At 47.7% G+C, this 12,946-nt stretch overlaps 1 protein-coding gene across 2 annotated transcripts in view; it reads left to right on the top strand.

Moving 5' to 3' along the window:
• Positions 1 to 6,243: 6,243 nt before the first annotated feature.
• LOC103554674 (polycystin-1-like protein 2) overlaps positions 6,244 to 12,946 on the top strand; it is a 97,997-nt gene continuing 91,294 nt past the window's right edge. Inside the window, exons 1-3 of one of the 2 annotated variants that reach the window (XM_070612352.1) lie at positions 6,244 to 6,946; positions 9,269 to 9,433; positions 11,587 to 11,772. In XM_070612352.1, coding sequence (XP_070468453.1) covers positions 6,646 to 6,946; positions 9,269 to 9,433; positions 11,587 to 11,772 — 652 coding nt within the window. In that variant the 5' untranslated portion in view covers positions 6,244 to 6,645. The remainder of the gene's footprint in view (positions 6,947 to 9,268; positions 9,434 to 11,586; positions 11,773 to 12,946) is intronic. The other variant, XM_070612354.1, reaches the window with a different exon arrangement.

Genomic DNA, 12,946 nt, shown 5'->3' with positions numbered 1-12,946 from the left:
AGTGAGGCTGGACAAAGATTCAATTTAGATAATAACTACTAGGTGATAGTCTGGACTGAAGTCTCGACATTTCTACCTCCTAGATAATCTTTCGGATTGTTGCCCTCTCCCCCTGCCCCCTAGCCGCTCTCCTGACTATGTTTTGACTTCTTGGGAGCAGCTTTCTCTTGGGTCTTCCTGCCTCCAGTCCCACCCCCTCCAATCCATCTTCTCTGCTGCCACCAGGTGGCATTCAGACCTGGTCGTGTCACTCTCCTATTTAAAATCCAGAGTTTAGCACAGGGTCTGGCACATAGTAGGTGGTCAAGAAATATTTTTTTTATTTTTTATTTTTAAAGATTTTTTTTTCTCCTTTTTCTCCCCAAAGCCCCCTGGTACATAGTTGTATATTCTTCGTTGTGGGTCCTTCTAGTTGTGGCATGTGGGACGCTGCCTCAGCGTGGTTTGATGAGCAGTGCCATGTCCGCGCCCAGGATTCGAACCAACGAAACACTGGGCCGCCTGCAGCGGAGCGCGCGAACTTAACCACTCAGCCACGGGGCCAGTCCCGGTGGTCAAGAAATATTTAATGAATGAATGAATGAATGGCACATGGCCTCGTTGTGTTACATTATCATTGGATTAGTGTCCTAGGGCTGCCATGACAAAATGCCACAAACTTAGTGGCTCAAATGACAGAAATTCATTCTCTCACAGTTCTAGAGGCCAGAAGTCTGAAATCTAGGTGTTCGCAGGGCCGTGCTCCTGAAGTCTCTAGGGGGGAACCCTCCTTGCCTCTTCCAACTTCTGGCGGTTGCCAGCCACCCTTGATGCTCCTTGACTTGCAGCTCCATCACTTCACTCTCTGCCTCTGTCGTCACACGGCCTTCTCCCCTCTGCCTCTCTCTGTGTTAAGATTTCCCTCTTCTTACAAGGACACTAATCATTGGATGCAGGCCCACCTTAATCCAGCATGAGCTCGTCTTAAATTGACTACGTCGGCAAAGGCCCTACTTCCAAGCAAGGTCTCACTCACAGGTACCAAAGGTTAGCGCTTCAACTATCCTGTTGGAGGATAAAGTTGGACCTACCATAGTCATTAAGCAAAACAATTTAAAAGTGCACATTAAAGAGGCTGTAAGTGGATTTATTTTTACAACCAAGTTCATGTTTCTCTCTCACTCCCTTGCTTTTTTGTTTTTTAAAGCTAAAAACTTTTAAATAGTGCTAAAGTGGAAGTGGATTAATCTGCTATGAGGACACGGAAGATGTAACCGTTAACTCTTGTAGAGTCTAAGAATGCTTCAGAGAAGAGGTTTATATTTGAGCTCTTATTGAAAAAGGGTGTAAGTTTGTAGGCAAGTGCATAAGAGAAGGCGTCTGTAGAGAAACGGCCTGAGCAGAAGTGTGGAGGTGTGACCAGCCATGGCGGACTAGCCCGTGGGGGATGATGCAGGGTGCAGTAGTGGATGTTGGTTCTGGGGTACCGACAAGAAGCAAGGTTTTGGCATTCTGGGGCCTCCCCCTGAGACACCATTTCTACCAGTTCTCCCTCTGCGCCCCTACCTCCACCCCACGCCCTTCCTTCCTGGCTGGTCCTTCAAGATCTAGGTTGCCAGCCACCCTACAGAAGCAAAAAATTACATGTGAGCAAATCTGTAGGGCTCGCCTACATACGCATTTAAAAAACCAAGAGAACGCTGCCCGCTATCCTGATGACTGAAGACATTATCAGTTGCTCAGAGCTGGTCCCCGAATACAGAATTGAAACCATCAGGAAAGTGCGCAGGACACGGCTCAGCTGTGTGAACAGATGTCCCAGGATTTGATCAGCTGTCTGTGTTCAAGTGGGGTCAGCAACATGAACAACAGAAAGGTAATTAATTTGATTTAAATAGGCATTGAGTCCAAAGCAAGAATCATGAAGATGCTCACTCCCTGGGGCCAGGCATCCCAGTCCTGGGGATAGACCTGTCTAAGCTTGGGCTCTCCTGGAAGTGGACCCCAAGACGAGGACTCAAGTGCAAGCGGTTTATTTGGGAGGTGAACCCAGGAAATGCCAGTAGGGGAGTGGGGAAGTGAAACAGGGAGGAAAGACCTTAACAGTACGTTATCAAGGCCCTCATCATCGTGGGCAACTGAAACTCCATCTGGTTGGGGGACTCTGGAGACGGTGTGAACGTGCCTTAGGGTTATCTTGAGGGAGGTGGAGGATTGATCCACCAACTCTAGTCAGTCAAGGGTGAGAGTTTCTCCAGAGAGGTGCTAACTTCCAAGCACTTCCATCCTGTCCCACGTGTGCACGGGGTGGCATAGAGCCACAGGTGCTTGCATTTAGAAGCCCTGCATGGTAAGTGTGAGAGGTTCAGGGGGACGTTGACAATGTCTGCTACAACCCTCAGGCGTTCTCTCACCCCAGGCTAAGGGGTAAGTGCAGGAAGATGTTCACAGCAGTGTTGACTAGAATAGCAAAACCGAACGGATGAAAACCAGATGACCAAAACCACACAAAACATGCAGCAACATGGGAATGGTGTTGTAAATGTCCATTGGGAGAAAGGAGGTCCAACACCACCACGGCGATTTCAAAGCCCTTTAGCAATGTGGAAAAGGCTTACCACTGAGCGCTAAGTGGAAACGCAGGATGCAGTATGAACTAATTTACACACACACCAGGGTTGTGCCTGGGTAAACATCTCTCTTCAAGGGAAGGGGCGTTCGAAGGAACTGCAAAGAAATGAAAATGCATTAGGGTGATGGGACCATGAGAATTCTTTAGCTATGCTGTTTTTGATCGAATGGAGGGCAAAGATTCAATACAACCAATAAAAACACCAATTCATACAGAGCTATGTGCTCCGCCATCCCCGGCCACCGTTTCCTGGATCCCCTCCCAAATAAAGCGCTTGTACTTGAATTCTTGTCTCAGTTAGCTTCCAGGGGACACCACACTAAAATGGGCCTATTCCCAGGACTGGGATGTGTGGGTTACAGAGTGTGAACAGCTTTGTGATTCTTTTTATGGCCTCAATGCCCTATTTAAACCAAACTCGCTCTCTTTCTATTTTCATTTGCTGATCCTGCAAGTCAGGATTCGGAGTCTCCGGCAGCTGGATCGGATCATTAGAAACACATTCCCACAGGTCCAGCCATGTCCCGCTTCCTTTCTTCAGGTCTACAGAGGTTAAGGCACACTGGCAGCTGACATCACCAGGACGAATTCCGTGCCCAGGAGTCTGCAATTTATCAGAATGTAAAGAATGAGAAAATGGAATTTGGCCTGCAGATTTGCGTTTGTTATCAAATGTCTCCAGCATGTTCCACGAAGGACATAAATTAAGCCTTTACCCAGGAGACCCATTATCTCTGCGTGTGGCCTTCCACATAATTTTCTAATGGAAGTCATTAGACATTTGGCCCCGGAGATAAGAGACGGGTTCTGCCCAGCCTGTGTTCCAGCCTGTGAGTCAGCGATGACATCAAATCCTGCCCTGGGCTCTGTCTGGCAGGGCCATTCCGGAGGGCTTGGAAGGGTTTCTGGGAAAGGGAGGGGGGCCAAGCTGTCAGCTACAGGGAACTGGGAATTGGGGCTAGGCTGGCAAATGTTCATTTAGTCCCACTATGTGCCAGCCATGGGATAGACAGAGATTAAGACATTATTCCTTGCCCCCAAGAAACTCACAGAATAAAACAACCCAAATGTCCATCAACGGATGAATTGATAAGCAAAATGTAGTCTCTCCACACGATGGGGTGTTATTCAGCCATGAAAATGAGTGAAGTCCTGATACGTGCTCCAACAGAGGTGAACCTTAAAAACACTGTGCTGATGAAAGAAGCTGGATACAAAAGGTCACAGATTGTATGATTCCATTTATATGAGATGTCTGAAACAGGTAAATCCATAGAGACAGAAAGTGGTGCCAGATATGAGACATCTGTGTTCTTAAAGCGTTTGGCCACCTGCCATGGCAAACGGTTTACTTAACACCTGTTTTGAATGCTTGAGAGTTCTGCCATGTTGCCTGGCTCCCTTCTCCAACCTTGAATTACTAACTTTTTTTTTTTGAGGAAGATTAGCCCTGAGCTAACATCTGCCGCCAATCCTCCTCTTTTTGCTGAGGAAGACTGGCCCTGAGCTAACATCCGTGCCCATCCTCCTCTACTTTATATGTGGGACGCCTACCACAGCATGGCTTGACAAGCAGTGTGTAGGTCTGCACCCAGGATCCAAACCAGCCAACCCCCAGCCACCAAAGTGGAACATGCGAACTTAACCGCTGCACCACCAGGCCGGCCCCAAATTACTAACTTCCTGAGCAGACCATTTCATCCACGGCTGTGTTTTGCTGTAATCATATAAACCATGCCCTTGGTGTCTCCCCTACCCCAACTCAACCCAAATGGCCTACCTAGGTATTTTCCTAAAGAAAAACTTCTCTTCCCAAGGGGAACTCTGGTGTTGGTAGTTTAAATAATTTTTCCCACCACTAAAGTAACACAGTAACTTGGTCAAACTGTGTTAATTTTGAAAGCTATCATGAACAACAAACATTTCTCAGGAAGGCCAGCAAAGAACTAAGGTGGTGACGTTAGTTCTGGAAAACCCTTCATTCCACAGTTATTATATGAACTCTTTTTGAGTGCCAAAAACAGGAGTGAAGTACTCATACATGCTGCTGTGTGCAGGAAGCGTGCAGATACTATGCTAAAGTGATAGGAGCCAGTCACAAAAGGCCACATATGATATGATTTTGTTTATAGGAAATGTCCAGAACAGGCAGATCCGTAGAGACAGAAAGCAGATTAGTGGTTGTCATAGGCTGGGGGAGGGAGAAATTGGGTGTAAATGCTGTGGGTACAGGGTTTCTTTTGGGGAGATGAAAATGCTCTAAAATTGATCATGGTGATGGTTGCACAACCTTGTAAATATACTAAAAACCACTGACTTGTATATTTTAAATGGGTGGAGTGTATGGTATGTGAATTATATCATAATAAAGCTTTTATGGAAAAAAAAAAAGAAACCCAGAGGAGAGAGGTATGTTATATTAGGTAAGTTTTACAAAGTTCAGAAAGGAAGTGACATTTGAGCTGAGTCTTAAAGGTGGTTGGGGAAGGACCAAGGAGAAAGTGGGTCCTGGCAGATGGAACAGCCACACAGAGGCGTGAGGAAGGTCCCCAGCAATGAATGAGGATACTTAGGAAGAGCTGTGACTTTGAGCTTGTGGGGGAATGAGCGGCCCATGAGATTTTATTTGAGTTTATTATTTTTGAGCAGTTAATACAATCACATGGCACAAAATAGAAAAGTTTCAAAAATGGGACCATTGAAACAAAAGCCCTGCTCCCTCCTCTCTCTCCCACTCACCTAGCTCCCCCACCCAGCCAACGCTATCACCAGTCTCTTGTATGCCCTTCAGGAGAGACGTTATACACATATAGGTAAATATTCACATATGTTTTTGTGTAAATGGGATTGGATCATCAACAATGTCTCATACTTTGCTTTTAATATTAGCAAAAATCTTAGAGATTTTTCCATGTTTGTATATAAAGAATTTGCTCTTTTTTTTAGTGGGTGTGTAGGATGTACTACATTTTGTTAACCAGTTTCCTAGCAATGGACATTTAGGTTGTTTTCAATATCACCTTCTTACAAAATTCTGTAATGAATAGCCTTATACATATGACATTTCGCTTATATATGAATTTATCTGTAGATGAAATTCCTAGAAGTGGAATTGCTACCTTACAGCTTGTGCTTTTAAAATTTCGATGGATGTTGTCAAGCTGCCCACACCAGAGATTTGTCAAACTGTCCACAACAGAGGTTGTACCAATTTACATTTGCATCAGCAATGGGCAAGGGAGCCTGTTTCCTTGCATTTTGGAGACGGGTTTGGAAGTATTGTCGGGGGTCAGTTCATAAACAGCCTTGTATACAAAGCTAAGAAGTTTGAACCTGATCCATAGACGGTGGACGCCATTGGAGGGTTTAGGCAATGAGTGGGGATGGGCAGGCTTGAAGTTTTAAAAGCTTATTTTTGTGATGACATCAAATAGATTTTGCAGGAAATTTTTATCCTCTAACAGGCATGAGTGGTAATGTGATGAATCAGAGAGTGGAAAACATCTCCATTAGGACTGGAGCCACGCTGGGGAGAATGCGTTTATCATTCGGGCACAGCAGCCACTCTAGACAATAGGATCGGATATGAGCGCAATTTGGTCTCTCTACCGTCCCATAACTTTCACTTCCCTGCCATTTTCATTTTATCACATACTCCCCACATGCTGATGGCTTCTCATGAAACATTTGGCCCTCAAAGGTAATGACATAAAACCAATAGCAAGGACTTTTTATCGGAAGCAGACAGTTGACCAAATGACAAGCAGACGGGTGAGACAACAGCTTTGTCTTTCTCTAGAAGACCATTTTGTGAATTAAATTGGATTTGGAATAGGCATTGAGCAAAGAGCTGTGGGAGGCAAAAACACAGACACATTCACCCAGAGTCTTTTGTTTCTTAAACAAGAGGTAGTGGCTATTATTTGATGTAAAGAGAGAAGGAAAGACGGATGACAGATGGTTGTGAAGGCACCAGCATATGAAGGACCCGAGAGGGAGCTCCACCCAGACGCTCCAGTGGTGGTGGTTCAAGGATGAGCACAGCAGGCTTGGTACTCTTGGGGCTTGCTCTGAGGTTTATGGCCGCTACTGCTAAGCCAGAGGACGGCAGTTTTTGCTCTAAGAGCCAAGTGGCTTTCAGAGACGCTTGCTATGAATTTGTGTCTCTTGGCCGCGCCTTCTATGGTGCCCAGAGCTGGTGCGAGAGGCAAGGAGGCCACCTGGTCTTTATTCGTGATGAAGACACCCAGCGGTTTCTGCAGAAGCACATCTCCCAAGACAGGGAATGGTGGATTGGACTCACAGGGAACTCCCCGCGGAAGGGAACCCCAGAAGGTAGGTGCTGTGATAATTATATTTTACGGGAAGCTTGTGGCTGTGATTTTCACCATGACTTCTTAGCCAGAGCTCCATGGAATAAATGGACATGTCCCACTTCTCACGGTGAGGACACCCTCCTCTTGGGTTGTTTTGTGGATCAAATAAAACGATTCACGTACCCTACATAGCACAGAATCCGGCACACAGCCAACACTCTAGAAATGTCCATTTCTTTGCATGTGCCTATTAATAATAGTAGCTGTGACTTCTTCACTTCTTGCTACAATAGTGCGGGGCATTACCCTGAGAGCTTTGTGTTCATTATCACGTTGAATCCTATGATAACTGATGAGATAATTGTTATTATTGTCCCTGTTTTACAGATGAGAAAACTGAGTCTCAGAAAATAATTATTAAGCTCTTTCCAAACAACTGCCTTTCCCCATTTCTTATGGGATTAAAGCAGGTGAAGCGCTTAGCACGGCTCAGTTCACATTAGATGGTCTCATTTTAGTGGTCCTCCTGGAAACTCTCACTCATCCTTTCCTCCTCGAGGGCTCCTTCCCCCAAACCCAGCACAATCTGGTGAGTCCTTCTCTATGCACCTGTAGGACCTTGTCCACACCTCTATGCAACACTTTTGGTAACTTGAGTTTGTAGGTGTATGTCTTCCTTCCTAGATTGCGAGCTCTGCAAAGGATGGAACCATATTCTGGCCATTTTTGTTTTCCCAGTGTCTGTACATAACACAGAATGGACATTCATATTTAACCCTTACACCTGCCCCATGAGGCAGGCATGCTATTCTTACTTTCTGGAGGAGGAAAATGAAGCCTAGAGAGATGAAATAACTCACTCAAGATGACGCAGCTAGTGAAGAGCATTGAGGTCTCGAGCCAGTGTCTCTTCACGTCACATTGCCCCGTAGAAGCTACTGGGTTTTAGAAATGAGTAACTTGGTCTGGGCTAAGCACCTACAGAAATACACCAGAGTGGACGGAAATGCTTTTTTGCAAGGGCGCGGTCGTGGAAGATCATTTTGGGAAACTCACAGCCAAGGGATTCGAATTCTAAAATGAGTCTTCAGGCAACATCTATTGAATGGTTCCTTGATTTGTTGATATAGTGATTGCCGATTTCTGTATACTGAGCATCCATTCTCATGCAGTTAAAGGAGTTGTGTCTATTTAAAATCTCCAAGGGATGCTGCACGGCTGTTACAGAAAATGAGGCAGATCTGAGTAGGCTGATATGCAACAACCTTCCAATACTTAATGTTATTTAAGAAGCAAGGGGCAGAGTGCTGTGTGCAATATGATAGCATTTGCATCAATAGGTTTCAGGCGCTCATAGGTGCTGATATACGGATAAAATTCTGCTGGAACAATTCACAAGAAAGCCAACAATAATGGGAGTCGTCCATAGGTTGAGAGAGGGAAGATGTTTTCTCTTATACCCTTTTGCACTCTGAATTTTTTTTAACCATGAATATGAATTTCTTTTTTTTAATTAATTAATTTTTTCTAAAGCTTGGCACCTGAGCTAACATCTGTTGCCAATCTTCTTTTTTTTCTTCTTCTTCTCCCCAAAGTCCCCCTGTATGTAGTTGTACATTCTAGTTGTGAGAGCCTCTGGTTGTGGCATGTGGGATGTCACCTCACCATGGCCTGATGAGCGGTGCCATGTCTGCGCCCAGGATCTGAACCCACAAAACCCTGGGCTGGCGAAGCAGAGCGCATGAACTTAACCACTCGGCCACAGGGCCGGCCCCTGGATTTCTTTTCTTTTAAAAGATGAATAAATACATTTTTGAGTCTTTACAGTAAATATTTTATATCCAGCGTTTTCTAGATCTCTGGCATCCTTGAAATGCCTCTGTATTCCACATACACGGCACTTCAAGTCATGTCAGGGGATTCGAGGCCTCTCTGAAGAGCCCTGAAGCAATGAGATCCACTTCTGTGTCGACTCAGCACCATCCAGATGCATTTGACAGGGGCCGCTGCCTCTGTGTGGAACCCCTTTGAACATCCCACAGCACCCTTCTGGGTCATTTTTAGATCATGGTCAGACGTTGCTGGAAGCACCCTTTATTGAATCAAACCATCTGATATGGGCTCTCTGACTTGGCCTCCGGGTTTTTAGGTCAAGTTCTTAGTGTTTGAGCACTGGAAGATAATGGAGACCCCACTTTGCTGGCCTGGGAATGAGGCCTTCAGCCTGTCAGCCCTGACTGAGCACTTACTGCACACCAGGAGCTGAGCTCGGGGGGTGCCTTGGACCTAAAGGGGATCAGGGGAATGTTTCCAAGTCCTGGCGGTCGTGTCCCCATCCCAGGGCCGGGCGTCTGGCTGGACACCTCAGCTCCGAGCTACAGCCACTGGCGCGGAGGACAGCCTGCTCCTGCTCCCAACACCTGCGGCTACATCGGGAGAGACCCTTCTTCCGGGTGGGCGGCCTCGGACAACTGCACACACCCATTTGCCTTCATCTGCGAGTTTGGTGAGCGGGCCTGTTGGGGTCTCCCTCCTTCCTCTGTCTCCTCCTGTCTCTCTTTTTCAGTCTCTCTCTCTCTGTCTCTCTAAATGCTTGCCTGTCTCTGTGTGACGCTCTGCGTCTCTGTGTCTCTCTCCATCTCTCCAGCTCTCGTCCCCTCTCCCCCTGTCCACCTGCCTCCCTCCTGGTCTCACTTCTCTGTGTCTTTCCCTCACAGACACCTGCACCTGGGGGAAATGCTTATTCATCTTTGCTCTCCTTTTTCAGGCTTCTTGGGAGGGGAGACGTGGTCCCAGGAGGCTGTTCTCACTCACCCTTGATTCCTGCTCCCTGGCCAGCCTGGGTCTGAGCCCCCATCCCCCACATCACACCCCCTGACTCCCAAATTCCCCCATGCTCTGCTCTTGTGCCCTTTCCAGCTGCTGCCCGTGGTTGGCTCTCTTTGCAGGCTCTGGGGACCCCCTCCTGGAGACTATTGTGTAAGAACCCCAGCAGGAGTGGCCTGTGACTGCATGCTGGGTCCTGCCCACCATGCGGGGCCCTGCCCACCATGCGGGGCCCTGGCATCAGGGCCTGGTCTTGGAGCTGAGCCACCCCAAGGTCCCTTGACCCTCAAGTCAGGCTTGACAGAGCTTCTGGGCTTTGTGGGTCCAGCTGCTTCCAGGCTCTAAGCTCCTCATCAGAGACTCCCAGCTCCCAGGCCTGTTCTGGATTTGGACACTTAGACGGTCCCCTGCTCCGCCACCTCCACCTGGCTTTAAACAGATGCCATGTAGGCTTAACTCCCTGTGCTGTAATTCTGCAAACCCGGCAGCTTCAGGTTATGCAACTTCCCTCTCTTCTTATCACAGCCCCTTGAATCCCTGCCCCTCCCCCACGCAACTTCGAGCCTGTCTCAGGCTCTGGTAGCCCCTAGGGTCTCAGAGCCCCTGCATGAGGTTGCGCTACGAACAGCTGACATGTATCAAGCAGGAGTTGCAGGCACTGAGCTGCGCATTCTGTGTGCATTTATTCACCACCACAATGGAAGTACCACTACTATTCTATTGTAGGCCCATAATAAAGCTCGAAAAAGTGAGGCTCAGAAAAGGTAAGTTCCTTGCCCAAGGCCGCACAGCTCGGAAGTGACACAGATGAGACTTGAACTGGGTTTGCCTATGGGCAGAGAGAGAGACTGGAAGATGCTATGCTGCTGGCTTTGAAGGTGGTGAAAGAGGCCACAATCCAAGGAATGCAGGTGGCCTCTAGAATCTGGTGAAGGCAAAGGAACAGATTCTCCCCTGGAGCTTCCAGAAGGATCCAGCCCCATCCACACCTTAATATTAGCCCAGTGAGACCCATTTCGGACTTGAGACCTTCGTAACTGCAAGATGATAAATTTGTGCTGTTTAAGCCACTCGGTGGTAATTAGTTACAGTAGCTGTAGGACACTAACACAGATTTTGGTCTCAACCCCCACCCTGTGGTGTCCCCAACAGGCAGACAGGCCTGAGTTCGAATCCAGCGTTTCCCACTTTCTAGCTGTGCACACCTGAGCCAGGTCATTCTTTTTCAACAAATGTGTACTGTGTGGACCATGTGCTGGGAGCCAGGCTGGAGTGGGGTCTCAGCACAGTGACCCCGTGTTGTCTGATGTTCCTAATGGGGAGCATACTAGCACAGCTCAGAGGACGGGCAGGAAGACCCCATGAAATCGCTATTCATTCAACAAATGCTTGTTTAGGATCTGTTATGTGCCAGGCATTGTTTTCAGATAAGGCTCAAGGAAGGTGCTCAAAACATGCAGAATAATAGTTGCCATTTGTGTGGCCCTTACTCTACATGCACATACTCATTCAATCCTAGGGACGTTGAATCCCAGGACAACCTTATGGGGTGAGGTATTTACACCCCTCTCTACAGAGGAGGCACAGAGAAGCTAAGTAACTTGCAGGTCACACAGCGAGTGTGTGGCTGAGCTGGACCTGACTGCAGGCAGCCTGGTTCCAGAGCCATGCTCACTCACCACGTCATACTCCTCCCCGCTGCTGAGCCAGCTCCTGCTCAGTCATTGCATCTCACAGTCGTGAGCGCTGAGACTCCTTCACTTCCCTTAGCCAGGCCCTCACTCACCCGTGACCATGAGCCCCCCCTAAGGTGTCACCTTACCTTTGTCACAGGTGTCGGCCAGAGTCTGGCCTGTGAGGGCCACAATGCCACCATGCACTGTGGCTGGGGGGAGGTCATCCACATCCAGGACGCCTTCTACGGGCGCCAGACTCCCCATTACTGCGTCCAGGATGCCGGGCGCCCCTCAGACCTGGAGGACGGATGCGGCTGGGTCAGCGTCAAGGACGAAGTGGCAGGTAGGCCCAGGGGCTCCGCGGCTCTGCCTGAGAGCACAGGGCAGCTCCCAGTGTCCTGCACCCTGCAAAGGGTTCTGGATGCCTCGGGCAATCTTCCTATCTCACGTTGGGCTCCGACATTGGGAAAACTGGCCAGTCTCTGCCCCCAGCACCGAGCAGAGAAGCTAGGGGGCCACGGTTCAACCATTCACCAGACATCAGACCCACCCCAGTGGGATAAGTGGGCATTCTTATCCCCTATTTGGGTGCGAGAAACACCACTTTCTCTTTTTAATTTAATTTTTTAAAAATTTTGAAATACTTCAAAGATACAGACAAGAATAAAAAATATTTCAGTGAACTCCCATAGACTCCATTACCCAACTTGGTCAAATCTTATGTCATATTTACTTAAGATCCCCTCATTAGAGAGACGAATACATTACATATTCATTAAAGAAACAAATACAACATTAGATATACAGCCGACGCGCCAGTGCAGCCATCCCTGGTCTGTTCCTGTCACGAATTCAGTGTTTATTAATCACACGTGTTTTTTTTATTGCTGCCTCCTGTTTATGCGTCCCTAAGCCTTGTATAGTATTGCTTTGCAGATGTTTAACATTTATGTAAATGGTGTCATACTGTAATGTCATTCTGCAATGTGCTTTTTTCTCCCTTGCTTCTTTTTCTTGTGTTTTTTTCCCTCAACATCATGTTGTCATGGCGTCTTATCCATCTTGATCCACGTTGTACTGGTATATTCGTGTTGTCTGTTGTATAACCACACCGTAACTTGTTTCTCCCGCGGTTGAGAGCAGACTGCGTTGTGTCTCAATCCTTGCTACTATGAATAAGGCTGAAACAAATGCTCCTGGTGGCATCTCTCATTCAGGTGGGAGAGTTTCTCTAGGGCTTTGTTTTTCTAAATCAGATTAAGTCAGCCTCTGAGCTGCATTTGCCTGATGGCAAGGATTCAATTTCAGGTATTATGGGGGTTCTCTGCACCCTCCTGGGGGTGCAAAGCCCTCAGAAACCTCTTCCGTCCAGGACACAGGGGAGGCCTCTCCTCTTGGCCGGGTGATCACGGTCAGGACTGCAGGGTCCTGTCAAGTCACGTGGTCCGCTGCTTCTCGGCTAAATAAAATCACAGCAATCTGTGCCCAGGCTGGAAGATCTGGGGCCGTGGGCCCAG

This window comes from Equus przewalskii, chromosome 3 (genome assembly GCF_037783145.1).
Source record: "Equus przewalskii isolate Varuska chromosome 3, EquPr2, whole genome shotgun sequence".
In the NCBI taxonomy this organism is placed as follows: Eukaryota; Metazoa; Chordata; class Mammalia; order Perissodactyla; family Equidae; genus Equus; species Equus przewalskii.
The sequence above is the reverse complement of the archived record's forward strand: the minus strand, read 5'-3'. Positions and strand labels throughout refer to the sequence as shown.